Genomic DNA, 19801 nt, shown 5'->3' on the forward strand with positions numbered 1-19801 from the left:
CCAGAAACCTTGTAAGTGGTGACGTTCAGCAAAGGTAGCAAGAAAACATTTCTGAATTTAAACCTCTGCTAAGCCCCAGAGATGAAATCCTGTCCCTGCTGAAGATCAGTAACAGGACTACCACTGACTTCACTGTGTCAAGAAGCTCTCCTTCTACAAGCTGTTTCCCTAAATTCTTTGTACCTTTGAAGTTCAGTGCCTGATTTTCATCATTATTGTCAGCCTTATGGGCTTTAATACCCTGGGCCAGGTTTGGAACAGTAATAACATAAGACAATCATTCTTTGAATAAATGCAAATTGGATGAACCATAAACATTCAAAAGAAAAACTTAATCTCACAAAACGTGCAGTCTTAGAAAGGTTGGGAGAGGTGTGAGTTGCAACTCCCAGGTCCCTATTTACACAGGTTGTAAACTGTGTGCTGTGGGATTTAAGAATGGGTACGTCCTGTGCCAGGCAATGGCATGAGCAACTACCATCTTCATTTACCCTCTGTAATTTGGAGGAAGCTGTGGCAGAAGATGAAGAAATCAGCCCATAACTGGACCTGGTGACAGGCAGGACACCATCGCTACTTCTATACTGTTTTTGAAGAGCAGGCACAAGCCTGCCTACCATCCCCACTGGACACAAATTAATGTTCAGGCATGGGTTTGGAGTCAAATGCAGGGGATGGAAAAAAAAGCTTGGCATTGCTTTACTTCCCAGCATTGGCTGAAGCACTCAGCTACCTGCAGCCCAGACTGTTCAGGCACCACCGCGGCCATATATGCTCCAACAAGATACATCCCAGGGGGATGGATGAATTAGCCGGGGCCTTCTTTCCTTGAAGACCTGACACCCGATGCAGAAAGACACTAAGCAGGATGTAGCCCTCTTGAAGCACTCACACAGACATGAGATGCAATGCCTGCTCAAGCTTTTCAGTGACTATGAGTCTCGCTCTCCAATGCCATCCAGATAGAAACATCTTCTACTGTGAAGTACAGAGGCAAATTAAATACAAATTACAGTAAACTGTAAATGAAATAAAAAGACACTACATCAGGCACAAGAAATTTATGAGCCAGAGATCACTGGAAACTGGGATAATATTGTGGAGAAGCCACTATAGGTTTGTCATACTCAGTGCTGGGCACCACGGTGGCTGCTGCTGGAGACAGGAAACACTGGGCTTGGGGAAACGGGGCTAACCCAGCACGGCTGGGTCTACGCTCATAAAAGTAGTGCCTGTTAATAAATAGGTTAAGTAAACAGCTTGGCTTTGGGGAAGCATCCAGCCGTGTCTGTGCTGGGCAGCAGCAACAGATCTGCCCCATATCATCTGAACCAGAGCGAACTGAGCCAGAGTCTCCAGGAGAGAAAAAAGGAAGCAAGGAGGAGGAGAGCAATCACAGCGCTGTAGTGTCAACGAATGTGCTGGCGGCCGACGCCACAACACATCCCTTGGCCATGACTGGCGGGGCACTGGCGGGGCCGGCTGGGTCAGGCCGCGTCTGTCTGGGGCACAGACAAAGGGGTCCCAGAGAAGCAGCTGCCCCCCGGCATAAGTCACCACTTTCTCCACTGCGCATCTGCTGGGTGAACCCTGACATCAGCCCTCACCGCTCACGTCGCCGGCAGTTCCTGTCTGAAGGAGGGCTGCTGGGGACGCAGTAAGACCCTACATATTTTAAAGAGAGCCATTCGGCCGCCAGCAGGAAGACAGTGTGTTAATTGTCGCGCAAGAAAGACTGATCTCATGAGATAAGACTTTAATCGCAGCTTCCTCGCCCCGAGGGTCCAGATGGCATGAGTTTCACTGACCCCATGCCTCTGGCACTTTGGTGATCTGTTCCCAATTTTGGACGAGCAAATGTCTGACTGGAGAAGTTCTTGGGAATGTATTTTTTCCCCTCCACCTGCTCCTCTGACTTTCTAAAAATGGAAAGAAAACCCCAGAGGAAATAAGAAAGGAAGTCTGGGGTTTAAATCATGTGCTGACTGACACACCCGATACCTATACAAAAACTGGGTATCTGCCCTGCTTAGAAATTACTTTTAATCTACTGTCAGAGGATTAATTATCATCAAATCATAAACTTTAAGCTAGAAAGGAAAGATTAGGTGACTTAACCTTCTTCTCAGCACAGCTGTGCTTTTCTGCCCTGCAATAAATTTCCAGGCTTCTCCATCAGGAGAAGCACAACTGGAAGCCAACGGTCCACCCCCAGTGCTGCACCAGCCAGCACTGTCCCTTGCTGCGGAACTGGGGGACAGATGAGCAGGGAACAGGAGGAAACACCATCTGAGTTGAGCCTCTCTGCCTGCTCAACTCCTGCATTCATCAAGGCTGATGTAGAAATAAAATCCACATTCAGGGCAGATAAGGCTTACAGCCTTTACTGAGTAAATGAGGCACCAACATAGTGAATAAGTTTGCAGGAGAAAATGCTGAGAGGACCGTGGGAACAAACAGAGGCCTGTTTTCACCTGCTCTGTTAGTCTTGGTGGTGTTTGTGAAGGACCATCCTTCCTTATGATGGACTCAACACGGACGAAGCTCTTAGAAGTACCCAGCAGGGAAAGCCCAGCGATGGCGGTGGCCGTGAGTCCCCATGCAGCAGGGCTGCCAGATGCTCCCCAGAGCTCTTACCCTGCAGTACTCGTCGATGGGCTTCAGCCTCTTCACAGCTACGTCTCGGACATGGCTCCTCCGGAACAGGATCTTGCCTGAAGAGGGAACAGATGAAATGGGAGGGTTAGGGGCATCACCTGCCATGCAGGACAGCACAACAGCACCTAGCACGAAGGTCAGCAGATGCAGTTTCATCCCTGGTTCCAATCACGGCTGCCAGCAGTGCTGGTGGTTGAGCTCTGCAACCCTGTCATGACCCAAAAGAGGAGTCCCAATGCTGCAAAGATTCACACAGGAGCAGCTCTGTGTGACTGCGGCCCCCCATCACTACAAGTCAGACAGGACGGCACACTCGGAGGAGGTGGGAGCAGCAGATCCGCTCCTGCCCTCGGAGCAGAGTGCACAGAAACACGCTGCAGGGCAGGCAGTGGAAGGATGGGGGGCAGCAGTGATTACAGGAGCGTGCATGGCAACTCTCACAGCTGGATGCTGCTCGTCTTAAGTTTGCACAGGAGTTGCAGCACACAGCCAACAACTATCATGAGTGCAGCAGCTTTATGAAACCTCAGCGACTGCTGCCAAAGTCCTGCTTGTGTGAGCCACCGCAAGGGGACCACAGTGACTCATGGGGCAGAGGGAGCTTTTCTGATTTCATCCTGTAGATAACGCAAAAAGCTTTGTTCCCTTTTAGTGATGGCATTATCCTGGAATGGACTGACACTGTTACAACACCCTTCACTTTGGGGCTGCTTTGACACCTCTGTGTCGGCAGTGCAAGGAGCATCACTGGGGTGGGATGCAGGCTTCATCTATGCCCCATGCCTGCCCATTCAGCTGCCTCCCACTGCAGATGCTCCTGCCCTTGCAGGGAGACAAACCACACAGCCAGCTCACGAGCAAATACAGGGCTGCTGGTGACGGAGCCCTTACAAATCTACAGAGGGAAACCAAATAACAGAAGAAAAATAAACAAACTCTCTTTTTTTGAAAGTAAAAAAAATAGTAACCTCAGTGTCCTTACTGGATGACATTTCTGCAAGCAGTTAAGATTAAATAAACGGCTCGGTTTTGTGTGAAACTGATTGTAACAAAGTTTATCAAAATAATCTAGGAGCTGAATTTCCCCCCACACAAGGATGTCATAGAGTTGGTATTTTTTTGGCCAGAAGGGATTATATCTTCATATCCTTTTTTGGTGGTTTTCTTCCCGTTTTCTTTTGTGCTATATTTCTTTTAATGTAATGAGACAAGAATAAATTGTATGTTCTGCTTGTGGTGGAAGAAAACAGTATCTGCCAGCATTATTTCGTCCATGAAATGTCTACGTAAAAAAACCACTGACATATATACCACCCCCTGCTCCAAACTTCTTCTGCCAACAGGCAAATACTCATCCATAGATCATGGGATAAGAAAATTGACTAGGAAATGAAATCAGATCCAAAATCTGAATATGTGGCTTTGATTTTGTCATGACTACACAAGCTGAGAGGTTAAAGAAATAGCAGCCTTTAACAAACCAGCAACAGAGGCTCTAAACCCTCCCAGGCTCTGCCCCTTTTGGTTGCCTTTTCCTCCATAGCTGCTAATCTGGAAGGTGTTAAAGCCTTTTGTTTGAGACAGGAGAAAGCGGTTTATCTCCATCTCCAATTCTGGCAGCAAAACAGTTTGTCCTGCAAGGTAAAGCCATTTCCTAGTGCCATAAATTTATCTCTCTGGGTTCCCTGTAGTTGTCTCATTACAAAGCTGGTGCTGAGCCATCCCTGTAGGATACGATGGCACGTGGTCACAGAGCACAGGGGAAATCTTCAATAGGTGTCTGAGACGTTCCTCTGAGCTTGAGCAATTTAGTCAAAGGCTGCTGGAGAAGAAAGGTGGCACTTCCATCTTCCTGCACTGACTGACTTTGGACACACCAAAACCTTGCTGCTTTCCTGCTATTCTGTCCCGTAAATGAGGAGAACTACCTGCACGTCCCAAACATTTCTTATTATTTCTGATAGCCTCTAGGATCACACTGTACTTGTACTGCGCAACCGCAGGAAGCTGCTTTTTTGGGGAGAAGGGGTGTCGGGGTAGATGTAGAAAAAAGACTAGTTCCTTTCCCTGTGCTACAGAAATGCTGGTGTGGGAAATCTTGGCATTTCTTTGCACTTTTATAAATATACTGCAAAGAGAAAGCGACATTTTGGAAACATTCTCCCTTTCTGCCTTTCCTGTTTTCAGTTCAAGCCATGAGTCGAAAGTCGAAACGGTGACCATATAAAAACATAAAGGAACCAAAGACTTAAAACACATTAAAGATCTCCTGTAAATGCAATTCAGCTTTCCTAAAAAGACAGTTTACAAGGAGGTCCCGTCTTCAAAGTAACATAATAAATGAAAGACTCAAACATAAGAAACAAGATAAATAGAATAAAGAACGTTATATTAAACACTGAGTACAAAAAAGACCCCAGGATATGATGAGTCTTAATTCAGTCCTTAAATGGAGATGGAAAATATCAGGATGACTGTGGTGTTAGGACAAAGCAAAGCCCAGAAGGTGCTTCCATTTTTATTCCTTCAGAAAAAGGAAGATTTTCCCTCTGATATTGGATGTTGGAAAAGGCTCGATGAGGGCTGTGGGGAAGATCTGCAGTTGCCCAGTCCAGTATGCCATTCAAAACTGAGATCTGGAGAAAGCTGAGTAGTTTAGAGCACCACAGAGTAGCAGTCAACAAAGAAAAAAGCAAGAAGAAAAACAAGGACACTCCGCAAGCACATCCAGTTCTGGTGGGCAGCAAGGAGGGATCCCCTCACAAATCCTTGGGCAGAGAAGCCTCATTGCCAGGGGTACTGCAGCACCTCTAAGTAGGGACAAATTCCCAAATGCCCAGCTTCCCCCCTTCTCTGGGAAGACAGACTGCCATCAGAAGCTTGTCCAAATCTGTCCCGATCGACCAGCAGGAACTACTGCAGATCCAGTACGAGTTACTAATGCTTCCTCCAGTTCCCCCATTTCTACTGGTCTTCCTCTGAAATCAAGGGAGGTCCCATGGGACTGAAAAACAAAGGTAACCCGAGAGACCCACGCTGTACACTCCTTTACACTCTCCAAGTGGGTGTACTGGACACAGACCCCTTTAATGGAAAGCTTTGCCTAACAAGGTAGTTGGGTTCATTCCGTTATCGCCATAAAGAAATAAAGAGGAGGCAGACAGCCAAGCAGCGAGGTCACGTAACAGCCAGAGAGGAGCCCTCAGGACGGCAGTGGAAAGGAGCATTTCACGCAGTGCTAATGTGAAACAGGGAAGTCCCAGAGTGGCCGATAAATGCAGAACAGCCCAGGCAATTTCTTTGTGAGGGTGGAGTAGCGGTTTACGTGTCACTTGGCTTTTCCTCTTGGTAGTTTCCACATCTCTAAGGAAGGGATCTACTTCTATGCAAGTACATACAGCCCTGCTTCCTCTCCTGAATTTTACTGCAGCTCTTTTAAGCCTCCTCAGGCACTACGCCCCCATTTTACAGAAGGACGAGTGGCTTTTTAACCATGCTGCAGCCCAGCTAGGAAGTGAATGGGAAGTCTGTCTCAGACTTAGATGGGAAACTATAGACTATGTGGGATGGCGCTGCCTCATGCAAATATTTCATTCACCAATGTACCAGGCCTGGACCAGGCCAAGGGAGGTCTGGCACATGTTAGGAAGGACTTGAGGATTGCAGCACTGGGAAAGAGAGATGTGGGGAAGACACAGGGCTCCAGCCCTGCTGCTAATGCAGGATAACAATATTTATTTTTATCCTTTTTTCTTTAAAGAAAATATTATTCCTAGGAAATTAATGTGGATAAGAGGCAAAGTATCAGGTTTAGCATTGTAGGGGACATCTTAAGTCATCCCTTCATCTCTTTGTATATATATAGATGTAGTCTTTAAGTCCACGACCACACACCTCTTCTCCCACAAGACCTTGGTTTCGTCCTGTATACACAGCGGGTGCACAAACTGGGAAGAATAAAGCCATGCAGGAGACTGTCTATCTGGCAGCTTCTGATTTTGCAAGCTTAAAGGTATCCTCTGAATATCACTTTATTCCTGCATAACCTCATACTTAGAGTAGCACAGATTTAAACAAGTGCCATGGACTCCAAGTATAAACAGGCTTAAAAGCATCCCAACACTCTGATCCTCCCATTAGCCTACAGGTCTGTGCTGAACACATCAGAAGGGTCCATAGCCTAATGCTTTGTAATGGTCAAGGATGTGGTTTGTGCAGGGAAGAAGTCCAGCTCCTGGAGAGCTTGGCGACACTGTGGAGCACAGTCTGGAGGCAGGAGAGCACAGGGCATCAGTAGGCAGAGAAACACTAGAAGTCCCCAAGGGGATGCCTAGCAGGAGAATCCAGTCTTTTCTCTTCAGGGCAGGGGGACATATGCTATACAGCCCCTATAATCACAGTAGGTGCCAGCTGTCTCAGCAGCTACTGCCCTACACTGGTGATCTGTAAGCTCTACGACAGCCTCTAAAACAACTCTCCTAATTACACTTTTCACTGTCAAGGAGAGGTGCTGCATATCTAGGCCTCGAGACCTTCCAGAGATATCTCCATGATCCTCCCACCACTGTGCCAGTGGCTCAGCCCCAGCTGCCAGCTTTGCTGCTCTTTGGAGCCAGGCAGTGACTGAGAGCTGTGGCAGGGACAACAGGAGGCAGGGAAATTGCTGTTTAGCTCCTTTCCAAATCTACCAGAGATCTACCTCTTGCTCTTACGCTCTGATTGCTGAGCTTGAGTCTCCTTTCAAGGGACATCTCGGTGATGGATTGGTCTAAGGACACCAGTTGTTTCATGCAAGGAGCATCTGTCAGAGGTTAGGAAGAGCCCAAACCCACTGTCAAAGGGACGATGGACAAATGCATATTCATATTTAATCTTCTACTCCAAGTAGCATCACCATGCTTCAGAGGGCAGTACGTGAAGCAAGCCATATGATAAATACTCAACAGCAAACAGCCTGACGACTAATGGGTGCATTAAAAAAACTAATGTCTCATCTGACTTACATTTAAGAGAGATGTGCTGCCTCCAACTACAGAAGCTCCAGCTGTGGAGGCTCTGTCAGTCAGCTGTCTCCTAAGAGCAGGAAAGAGCTCCTGTTTTTGCCCCTTCACGTTGTTCTTGCTATTGTGCTGTTGGTTCTCTCCTCCTTTTACCTGAGAACCTGGGAGGTACCAGGTCTGTATATATATTGCCAAGCAATGTGTTCAACTTAAAATCACCTTCTCAGAGACAGAGTCTGCTTATGAGATGAGGTTGGACTCTTTTTGCAGGTACAGTGGGGTTGCATCCATAAAAAAAGAGTAAAGAATTTAACCCTCAGGCAGTGAGGTTCTCCTTTTGGGCTAAGCAGCTTCCTCCAATGTAACTAAAACCACTTTGCTGCTCAAGTATGTTTATGAAGGTTTCTACTCCTTACACATAGCTGTTATTTTTTTATACACTGAAGAAGCATAAATGTGCAAGCAGGTATGTCACAAATTCCCCTCAACCTATTTAACCTGTGACATCCACCTCAGAGTCCTGCCCAAAACTCTCAGGCACCTGTCACACAATGTAACTCCCAAACGGAGCATTTAAATATGCACTACCACGTTGCAATGTAAAACAGACAATTCAACAGCAAAACACTATGGCATAGAAGAACAATTTTATGTTTCTCATGGAAGTACATCTGATTGCCAACCAGATGGCAATCTGACAGTGCCCAAAAAAGAGGTGCGTTCCTTAGAAAATAATGTCTTATTTTTACATGGGAATCCTAGTTTCCATGGATTGTTTCATCCATGATTTCCTGGAGTCAGAAAGCCAGTGCCAGGGTCCTAACATTGATGGCATTTGCTCCTGACAAAGAAAGGGGAGGGAAATGATTCATAGTGTTTCCACTGGTGGGAGGGGGAAGGACTCTTTTAATAAGTAGAAACTCGTGACAGAGTCAGAACTGTTGGCTGAACTTGGCTGCCAAAGAGCCTCAGTTTGCTAATCAGACTATGGAAGGTGACAGGAGGTGATGGAGACAGATGGGGCAGCCAGGAAAGCCAACACAAGCAATAACAATATTGCCCTGAGATATGGGGCATGGTAGGGAGGGTGTCCTTCTGTACTTGGATCCTGTTTTTAATGTGCATAAGCTGCAATGTTAAAGAAAATCACTGAGAAGCAATAAAGCATGGGAAATAACATGGCTTGCATAAAAGAATATCACCAGGAAGAGAAATCTTCCTCCAGCAGAAGTGATAAGCAGAATATGCCCTTATGTGAATAATTACAAGGGGAAACCAAAGACAGGCAAGAGGAGAGGCTGGATTCCCACCAGCAAAGAGCTCCTACCTCTGAATCTAGCCGCTTTTCACTGTCTGTAGGGGTGGCTGCTATCCTCCAGGGACAACAGCATCAGCTCTAGGACAGCTTTGCTAGTACAGACTTTGGGAATTCAAGCATCAGGCACAGCTGGAAGAAGGAGGAAAGCCATGAGCACCGATGCTGAAATTCAGGAGAGACAGATGGGGGTCACAGGGTGCAACTCTCAAGCTAACAGCTCTGTTACTGTTTGTACAGTGTTTTGCATAAGCCAAGAGCTACTTAATGTTGTTCTGTGTCCCACTGCTATCACCCAAACAACGCCTTGCTCCTGTAATCTCATCTTCAGCTGCGCCAGCTGCAAATCTCCCACCTCTCCAAAGCAAGGCAGGAATCATGGTGCAGGCAAATTATGCTGTATTTGGTCTGGAAAGGGCAGGCAAAAATGCTACAAAATTATCCTTTCAGTTTTCATACTGTGGGGCAGCTCTCTGTGTGCTGGTCTGTGTGCACCAGCAAACCCAAAGAGATCCATCACCTTGCTTAAACCAACTTTACTAGCGGCGTACAGCAAAGTAAAGTATCTACCCCAGAGAAGAGGATCTCAGTGTGAGCACAAGTCCCCAGATCCCTTAAAAGTGAACTTCCCAGTCTGTGAGTAGTTGCAAAATGTTGGGAGTGTTGATTCAGTGAGTAAAGTCTTTTAATTTCTGCAGTGAAATTGGTGCCTCCTTGAACTACACAGCTCAGCTTCCCCAAGGTGGAAAGTGAACCCATTTGTAATTACTGGTTGTGAGTGCTACATTAGCCTGCAAACAGTCAACTCCTTTTAATTGCAGAAAGCAGTCAGTTTGTCCAAGGGAAGAAGGAGAATGGTATTTATACCTGCAGCCAGCAACACTGATAACTGGCACACCCTCATCCGGAGGAACTGACCTGATGATAATTCTGAGTCCCACAGAGACAAGGAGCCAAAACAGGGTCACATTTTCAAAACATCTGAGAAACACTGCCCTAGGAAAGAGCACAGCTTCCTCATACAAAGGATGCAGGAGTATCCCCCTCTTTGCATACAGTCTTTGCTACGCTAGGGGTAAAAGGCTCAAAAAACACAGGAAAACCTATGCAGATCCCAAGCATCTCCCTTGCTTAGGCATAATTCTCCCCTAAGATAAGAATCTGCACACTTACACATCCACTGCACCTCTGTGTTTTGTTGAACATCCTCCAAAAAGACCCATTTCCAAATTTCCAGGACTAAGTCATCTAACATGTGGAAACATCAGGGTCTAAATAACAATCAAACTGTCTATACCCTAAACCAAACTGATTGGAGAAACGTCAACCACTACATCTCACTGCTGAAACACCTGAGTTTCCTCCTGTTTCAGCTGACACCAGTGTCCTGCTTTCACCTAGGTAGTTAGTAGCTCCTAACCTGTGATGTCCAAATCACTAGTGGTCTGCAGACAGTCTGCAGAGCTATGTTCAAGAGTAACTTTCACTCCCTGGCCAGTGTGGGAATGATTGTGATCACTGTACATTGGTCCAATGAGTTTGGGAACCAGCAGTCCCTGTTTGTATTATGTATTTGCTGGTGAACATGCTTGTACCATCTGAGCTACTCCAGCTCCTGACTCCAGAGCATGAAAAAGCAAGAGCCTCTCAAATGCCTTTGTGCCACCTTAACCATGAAAAATGCTCTTCCTGAAGGGCAAGACCATGCCTCTGTAGCTACAATAACTAAACTCTTCCTCTGCTCTTTCCAAAAACACACCAAGTACCATCTTGCTCGCTGGGGTCTGTTGAAGTCAACAGGAGTCTTTCTACTGATACTCGGTCTTATCGATCCTCAGGGAAGGACCATATGGTCCCACCTCAATCTTTTAAACCAGGAGCCTTAACAAATTGAGCCTATTAAAACATGTGCATTGTCTTACAAGCTCTTACGAGACTTGTCATTAATGCATGCACTGATGTGACATTAAGCCCAAGACACTACCTCACAGACACTGGGCCAGCACCAGCCTCGCCGACAGGGAGCCTTTGAGTTACATCCACTGAGGTCGAAGACCTTGCAGCAAGGTCACTGGAGGGAGATGGATTTGCACCTCACCCTTGCCAAACTACACTGGAAAAGCACAGTAAGGTCCTAGCCACATCCTTTGGCGTGACTGGCAATAGCACTGCTTGGGAGACTCCACCCTTAGGCTGGTTGAAAACTGAAGCTGTGAATAAAATAATATTTGCACTCACACCATGTAGATCAAAGTTATTATTACTAGGAGGTAGGTCATGCAATAACGCGGTGCTACAGCGTATACTCTTACAGGAACATTGCAAGTAGAAATTGAGGGGTAGGGATGTGAAGGTGGCTTCACAAGGTCACAAAATGAGCACACACTAATGAAAACAATAAAGTGAGTCCCTAGATCCCTCTGTGGATTGCATGTAGAATGAAAACACATCTACCTTGGCATCTGGGGCCAGAAAATCTTTCTGATTAAACATTTATTCTAATCAAAAACAAATCCTCAATTTCTGCCACAGATGAGTCAAAATTCTCTCCTGTGGAAGACCTCAATTAAGTCAGCTGCCAGGTACATGTCCCACATTACAGGAGATGAAATTCGGCAGTCAGATTGGCAGGGACAGTGCTCCTCAGAGCAGCTGTGGTATTTGGAAGGCACCAATTAACACAGGAATTAAACAAACAAACAACGTGGCGGCAAATATAACTAGGTGTTTGTGCTTGTCAGAGGCTGGAACTCACCAGCTAGGGTTTCAGAGGGCAGTATTCAGAAACGAAATCCCATGTGCTTTGCAAAACAGAGCACTGTTCTCTTTTTCCAAATGGAAGTGCTCTCCTGGAGTCCTCCAAGCAAAACCTCCGACTAGTTTTAAGTTGACTTTTCAGCAGACAATGACAGGCACAGAAGCAAGCCGTTGAACGACAACCAGATGAAAGCTGGCTGGCCTCCGAGTCATCCAGGAAACTCATCTGCAGACCAAGACACCATCTCAAACCACAGGCATCATTCTCTGGTTCCAAACATCTTTTTTGTATGTCTTACCTTTTTATGTCACTAAGACAACTTTTTCGTAGGGATTTCCTCTCTGCCTGCTCTGATCCCTGAAAAAGCTACAGTTGATTTCAAAGTTCTCATGAGTATGTGCTTTAAGGCAGGGATAACTGATTTCTGTGTGTTACAGAAGACAGATGGGCACTTCTACTTCCAGCACGTTTCAGATCTGACCGATGCAGTCACGTTTGCACCTCCCTATGCTGACTCCAAAGCCAGACCTGCACCCCTTCCCCTGCCTCCTCTGAGCCTGCAGTGCAATAATCCAGCTGGGACATGCTATCTGGCCACATATATTGGGTCTGGCTGAGATGGAGCTAATTTTCCCCACAGCAGCCCTCATAGTGCTGTGCTTTGCATTGGTAGCTAGAAAGGCGTTGATAACACACCAGTTTTGGCTACTGATGAGCAGTGCTCGCACAGCATCAAGGCTGTCTCTCCAACATTCCCCTCTCACCAGTAGGCTGGGGGTGGCCAAGATCTTGGGAGGGGACATAGCCAGGACAGCTGACCCAAACTGACCAAAGGGATACTCCATAACATATGACACCTGATCAGCAATAAAAGCTAAGAGAAAGGAGGACAAAGGAGGGGCATTCGTTATTTATGACATTTGTCTTCTGGAGCAACCGCTACACATACTGAAACCCTGCTTCCCGGGAAGCTGCCAGACATCGCCTGTTGATGGGAAGTAGAGAATAAATTTTTTGTTTTCCTTTGCTTCTGCATGTGACCTTTGCTTTCACTTTATTAAACTGCCTTAATTTTGACCCATGAGTTTTTTTCCATCTTATTTTCTTCCCTCCTGTCCTGCTGAGGAGGGAGTAATGGAGCAGCTTGGTGGGCACCTGGTGGGTAGCCAAGGTCAACTCGCCACATCACATCGCCTGACGAAACAGCCTTCGGGTCAGGTCTGTGTCCAGGCCACCCAGCAATACCTCCACTTTAACTCTTGACCATGAAGCCACCCCTATTGCCCCTTTGCAGCACATGGATGCACGGCTAACCCACTCCTTTGGTTTGGTAGGCAGCGGACACGGTAATCCATGTAGGCACGTGTAGCCTGCACCAACATGAGCCAGTGCTCGGTCACTTGTCCTCCCAGGGACAGCAAAGCTCACTCAGATTGCTCCACCTCAGCTGCACAACTAAGAGTACTCATGCCAGCAGTTACCACAGCTCAGCGGAGGCACACGAACAGCAAAATGACTTTATAATTACTTATCAGATAACCAGCCTCCCTGACACCCAGCTCCTCCATGTGTGAGCACTTCAGCCATTTCCATCTCAGGCCACTTAATCCAAACTACGCTCACGTGTGACTTGGCACCAGCAGTGCCTGTGGACGCCAGAAGACAGCAGAGGACAGTCTCCCTGAAAAATTCCTCCTAGTTCCTCCACGTGCAAGTAAACGCAGCGTTAAGGGTATGAGAGCACCCCAGAGGCCAGAGCTGCTGCCCTGGAGCTCAGGGTGGAGGTTGCTGAGCATCCCCAGCTTTCCAGGGCCACATTCTCCTGGTTTCAGCAAGGTGCCTATGTCTGATCAAAGGAGAAAACCGCACTGTCAGATGTCAACAGCTTCGCCCACTGCAGAATAAAAAGCCTCTTTCAGGGATTGATGCTCTAAGCAATTACTAGCCCCATGAAAGGAAAAGTGCCTTCAGCCAAGGTGACAGCAGGACCAGAGGACTAGGCATGCTTTCGTTTCCCTTTCACAGTTAACACAGCCTTTCCATTTCCCAGGGAGAACTAAAAAAGGTGGACTGGAAACTAGTGTTTTGCTATTTTTTATTTTGAATAAGGATCACTAGGCCAGCAGCATAAAAACATGAAAATAACCCCAACTTCATTGCTAAATTAAAGAAAAAACAGTAACATGAATAGGCACAGAAATCTGAATTAGGAATGTGAGCTGATAATTACCCTTTCAGGCCCTGATTAATTGCATTTGAAGCCATGGAGACACTGAGCAGCCAAACGGGACTGACTGCTAACAAAATCCACACCACCAAACAAACTGGTCTTTCTACCCCTGTGCCACCACATAGGAATGGCAGCTCCCCAAATGCTGTTTGCCTTTGTGTCCTGGTGTGCAGTGCTACGCAGGGCTGGCCAGAGGTACAAAGTCCCTGTATTGGGTACCTCAGATAACCCCTCTGAGGTGGTTCAGCCTGCAGACCTGTGGTCTCCAAGTAGGTCAAGAATGGACAGATGCCATCTCCTCCACTTCTACATGGAGGATCATGATCTATATGTTGAGCTGCTAGAATTCAAGAATGCAGCTTCACTGGTAGCTATAACACACTAAAAAGGGACAGAAGATTTAGTCCACTTTGTTGCAGCGACGTAAGAGTGTTGCATTTGGTTGGGTCAAAGATCTCTGTAGACCAGTTCCCTGTTTAAAAGAGTGGCCCGTAAAAGATAGGCAAGAAATTCAAGAACAGGACATGTATAATGGGATCCTTCTCCTGATATACACTTTCAATTCCTGCACATCAGTGGTTAAGACTTTTTTAGAATTAGAAGATGATTTTTAGCAACCAGTGTTGGTTCCATCCCACAGAAACTGCTCTAGTACATTTTTGAACCCACAGATATTGTCGTCCCTATAGAGTCCTCTGGAAATGAATTTCATAATTTAATCACACAGCATGTGATTACATACTTCCTTTCAATCACCTTAAGCTTGCTTTCCAAATTTCACAGGCTACACCTGGTTCTTGCACTCTGAGAATTAAAAATAATCATGTCGTCCTCACTCTCTCAAATTCTTTGTGATTTCACAAACTTCTACTCTATCCTAACCAACACCTTTGTTCCAGACTAAAGACTTTTAGTCTATTTATTCTCTTCATACAGAAGCCAATCCAACTCCGTAATCATCTCTGTCATCCTTTTCAGCACCTTACTTTATTATATACCCTTTCTGAGAGGCAACAACCAAGACCTGTACGTGGTATTCACGACACGGAGAAATCGTGGATTTCTGCAGCTGAAGCTCTGGGTTTTGTTCCCCATTCTTTGCTTAGTTCTTTGTAACACCACCTTTGTCCTTCTGACTGCTGCCAACTGCTGAGCTGCATTTTTCATGGAAATATTCTCAGAACCACTGAAATCTCCTTTCCTAGATTGCAATGGTCCTCTCTTTTCACCCCATAGCACTGCTTTGAGCTTAGCAACACCAAACTGCCTTTTTACCATCAATAACATGAGATACTCCTCCAACTTTTTGCAGTCAGCTCCAAATGTTAGTATCTTAAGTAAATTTCATGATCAGCTAAGTTAGTTATATCACTAACATCCTCTTTTGCAGATCCTGGGTTGAACAGCACAGATTCTAGAATAGATCCTTCAAGAATCCTTGCTGGTAAAACCATGGGGTTTTTGGATATGAAGTTTTTAAGTCTTCATATCCAGAGGATGCATCCTTTTAAACTGGGGGCTCATTTGCACCTATTGGCTTTCAATCCTCTATTTTAAAAACTTCCCTGTAACATTTTTAATTTCAAATGTCAGAAATCCAGGATTATTGTTAACATCCACAAATGCCAAAGCACCTGTCCTTAAACAAAGGCTTCAATCTGGCAGAAAACAAGCTTACAGCCTATGTCAGTCATACATCAAATAACAAGAAAGGCTGTTAATATAATTATCTTCTTATTGCTATTTTGGCAGGCACAGTAGGTTTTGATGGAGCTTGTAGTAATGGGATCTCTTATGCCATAATTTACAAGCACGTCTGTCTTGAACAATTTTCCACATGGGAAATTAATCACATTCTGCCTAATGGGAGGAAAAATATCCCTTTGCAGTTTGAATTGGATTTGCCATGGTCAATTGGATGTGGGATTCTTCTTTATCCCTGCTCTTAATCTGAGGTGTAGTGTTACCGTCCAAAATGCACTGTGTTAGACTCCAAAGATGGAGACATTTCACTGATGGGTGATACTTTTATGCAATGCCCACAATGAAATAAGTCAAATATACCAGCACGGCACAGCCACAAAATTGGATTGTGGCATATGTCAGGTATTGTAGATAATTATTGCAGAAATTACCTACCTAAATTTCAATTGCAGCTTCTGTATAGTCCAAGCATACTTTGGTGTTACTTCTGTGCAAAAGAAACACTGAGGCCAGATTTAGGAAGCAGGCAACACCGGTGTGAAACACAGGTGTGAAGGTGTGAAACAAGTTCCTGGGTTACACAACTACGTAAAACGTTCATGGTCCTCCCTCTGATGTCTGCTTGTACCTCGGTGGTACAACAGGAGCGAATTTAGCGAAGGCAATGGGTTGCATACTTGAAATCACACCAGCAGCTCCACTTGCTACAGGAGTGCAAAACCTCTCAGCAGAGCCACTGCCCATCCAAAGACGCACCACAGGGCGTGAGGTCCCTGGAGACATGACTGGGTGCTGAAGGTCACTAAACACTGGGGCCATGCCACAGTTCTGAATGACACAAGACAGGGTATCAATGACAGCTCAAGGATCCACAGGTCTCATTAAACCTCAAACCAGAGGTTTATTCCTGCAGGTAAACTGCAAGACACCACAAGGAACTGAATTGAAGGTTCCCCATATCCCAGGCTAATGACTCATCTGGAGGTCAGTGGTTCTTTATATCTCCACAGGCATTCAAGAATGAACTGTTCAGAAATTGGGGATGGCCTTCCCTAAGGTTTTTACTGAGATAATTTGCCAAATTTCAGTTCAGGTTCAGATTTTAATCCCTTTCTCTCTCCTCATCATATACCCAGTGTACAGAGCAAACATCCTGGTGCTGATTCACCTCTACTGCATATCTCAGAGACACAATTCTGCTTGCAAAGGGGCAAGAAAGAGACTCAGAAAGGGTGAGGGAAAATAAACCCAAAAACTAACAGTTCAGCTGGTACCAGAGACAAAGAGGGTGTCCCCTGGTAGCAGGAAAGGAAGTCAAAAGGATCCGCAACTCTGGGATCCCTTGACTTTGCCATTAAGAAGCAGAACACAAAGTTACTCAATGTTTCTTTAAGGCTGAAAGACTAAAGGAAAACAGGATGGCTTAAAGTAAAAAGGAGTAATCGTATGACTGGAAACTATGAGTGCCCCTAGCCAAGCACCCAAAGGAACTGAGTAATGTTCATTAGTCAGTGACTTTATTGGTACTTGGGACTTTCGACTGCTGAGCAAGATTTAGACCGAAAAGATATTCTGGGGCATGCTACTCTATTTATGTTTGGAAGGCATTCAGCCTCACCCTGCATAGTATTTTTCCATGCTGATCTGAGCAGAACGAGGCCTCACTTTTTCCCTGGGCAGGGCAAGAGAGGGTCCCTTCTTGGGATCAGCGATGTGAGCACAGGGGAGATGGCTGGATAGGAGTGGTGCTTCTGCAAGGAACCTGAAGATATTTTCCAAAATACTTATTCCTAGAGCAGAAACCCACCATCCCAGACACTACAAACAGAACACAGTCCCAAAGACTAATTTGTTCATAATCAAAATGCTCAGTTCCACTGTGGCTTTTGAACAAGTCAATACACAGCAGAGAGGTGCCGAGCACCTGAATTAACACTGGGCACCCGTGCAAAACAAAATCCAGGTCATATCTCAAAACTACCTGACTGCAAGAAATACACAGCATTAAAAGCTGCCTGTTCAACAGCTTGGTGATGCTGCACTTGTCACAGCAATGTTGGGTAAGATTCAACCACTGATGAGGTGCTGTGTATGAAGGGATGGGGACTGGGAGAGAGAGAAGGGAAGTGGGACCAGTGGAGCCCAGCAGAAAATCCTCAGGTACCCAACAGCCCACACCATGCAGCAGAGCCTTCCACTGCACTCACTGGCAAGATGCACAAGAGGGTATTACCTGCTGTATTACATCAAACTATGTTGTTACAAATGGATTTGAAAGATTAGGTTTTTTCCTTGTAGACAAAGAAGAGAAGAAGGAGGAAATAAAAAGTGTTTCTTGCAACTGCTACAATGATTGCTCTGTGACATGAGACCTGCTGAATGCAATATTCATGCGTGTACACTTCAAAGAGCACATTCAACTGAGGGACTGGTGGTGTGGTGGCAAGAAATGTACTGGTGCCACTTACAAATCAGAGAGGTGTTGTCCAGAAATGTTGGGGTTTGGATTAGAAACCTGGAGTAGTTTAGGGAAACATCAGATCTTCAGAAGTTTCTACTACTGGACAGACTAAAATTATTCTTTTTGAGGCCAAGATCTTACAACCACAAACTACTGACCCTCCATGTCCAATTGCTACGCACTCTGAATTAATCTTCATCACAATCTTTTCACAGTATGACTCCGAATAACCAAATCACAGAAATACAGCACTGGAGGGGGGCTCAAGAGACCTGGTCATGGCACAATCAACTCTACCTATGGCACTACTGAAGTCTATTTAACCTGTAGTTATAGACTTCCAAAGATGGAGACTCCTCACCTCCTCAGGCAGTCTAAATCCAAAATCACCTCTCCAATGCACTAAAACAACTAAGGAGGGTGCTCATTCTGTATATTTAGGACATGAAGAAAAGCTTAGGTGTGATTCATCCCTATGTTTCCCCCTTTCACCTGGTCTAAGCCCATAGTTTCAGTAAATCTACCTTAGCACAAACTCAAGTAATCACCAGTTCCAATGACTTTGTTCTCCAAGCTGAACCCGACACCGTGAGGAAGGGACACAGCAAGCAGAAGACCAACAGCGACCAAAGGACTGAGTGCAATGAGCCTGATCACTTCTTGAAGACCTTATCCAGAGCGTAGGGGAATTAAAAGGACTTTTTCTATTCACTCACTGATGCTGTGTCAAGCCTTAGCTTACATACGCATCTTAAGCATTCCATAAGTATGCACTTTCCAGTCTTCTGTTTTCCCCTCTCTGAAAGGAGAGCCATCTGAATCCCAAGCAGATCCTTAAATGACTCTGAGTCAATACACAAATCTTGTTTCAAGTACCTTCTTCATGTTATTTACCCAGAAAAAGTACCAGATAAGTCTTTTTCACATGTGTTTCTTTTGTAGTTCAGCAGTTGGGGTTTTTTTTTAATTTTTCTTTGGATGACATTGTTTTCCATATTGTTTATTTTAAGTCACATTAATTTTTGTTCATGTGCCAATAAGGCAAGACAGGTGCACTTCAGATATTGCACTGGAGTTCAATCAAATAACTATTACTTGAAAAAGAGGGCACTGAAATGACCTTTTTGCAAATATTCACAAAACAATCTAACTTATTTCTGGTATTTTTGAAGGCATACAGAACATTTTGTTGCTAATGACAAGCAGATCAATCCCCTGCAGCCAACTCTTCAGAAAGTTCAGCTGCCTGGGAGTGAATCAGGAGGGTCACTTCTGAGTCAGCTCAACAAGTCAGGTTGCTTTAGACCATCTTATAACCCCCAGGAAACCTGCCTTAGTAACAAACCACAGAATAAACCCAGAACCCCAGAGGAACCCCAGGCATCGCAAACGGTGAAAAGAAAAAATTCTTTCTTGGCCCTCTCTAGGCATTGCAATAGGGAAACGCTGCAGAAAGGGAAGCATACATTTCCGAATGAAAAAGCCATTAATGAAAGCAGAGTCTGGCCCTGGGAGTAGCACAGATCAGAACCAAACTGAGTGAGATCGGAGCTGATGTCTCATTGCTGTGAGTGAGAACCCAGCCCAGCTATGCCACAAGATTAGAAACATCTGCAGCACTGGTGAGGCTCTGGGGGACAGCAAACTGTTTCAGGCTACAGATGGGGGGGGCAGG

General features: G+C 45.5%; 1 protein-coding gene across 1 annotated transcript in view; it reads right to left on the minus strand.

Moving 5' to 3' along the window:
• The window catches only part of SH3PXD2A (SH3 and PX domains 2A), a 182044-nt gene that overhangs the window by 146502 nt on the left and 15741 nt on the right, over positions 1-19801 (minus strand). Inside the window, exon 2 of the mRNA XM_009705187.1 lies at positions 2638-2714. Coding sequence (XP_009703489.1) covers positions 2638-2714 — 77 coding nt within the window. The remainder of the gene's footprint in view (positions 1-2637; positions 2715-19801) is intronic.

The sequence above is a fragment of the Cariama cristata genome, unplaced genomic scaffold, assembly GCF_000690535.1.
Source record: "Cariama cristata isolate BGI_N322 unplaced genomic scaffold, ASM69053v1 scaffold9588, whole genome shotgun sequence".
NCBI lineage: Eukaryota > Metazoa > Chordata > Aves > Cariamiformes > Cariamidae > Cariama > Cariama cristata.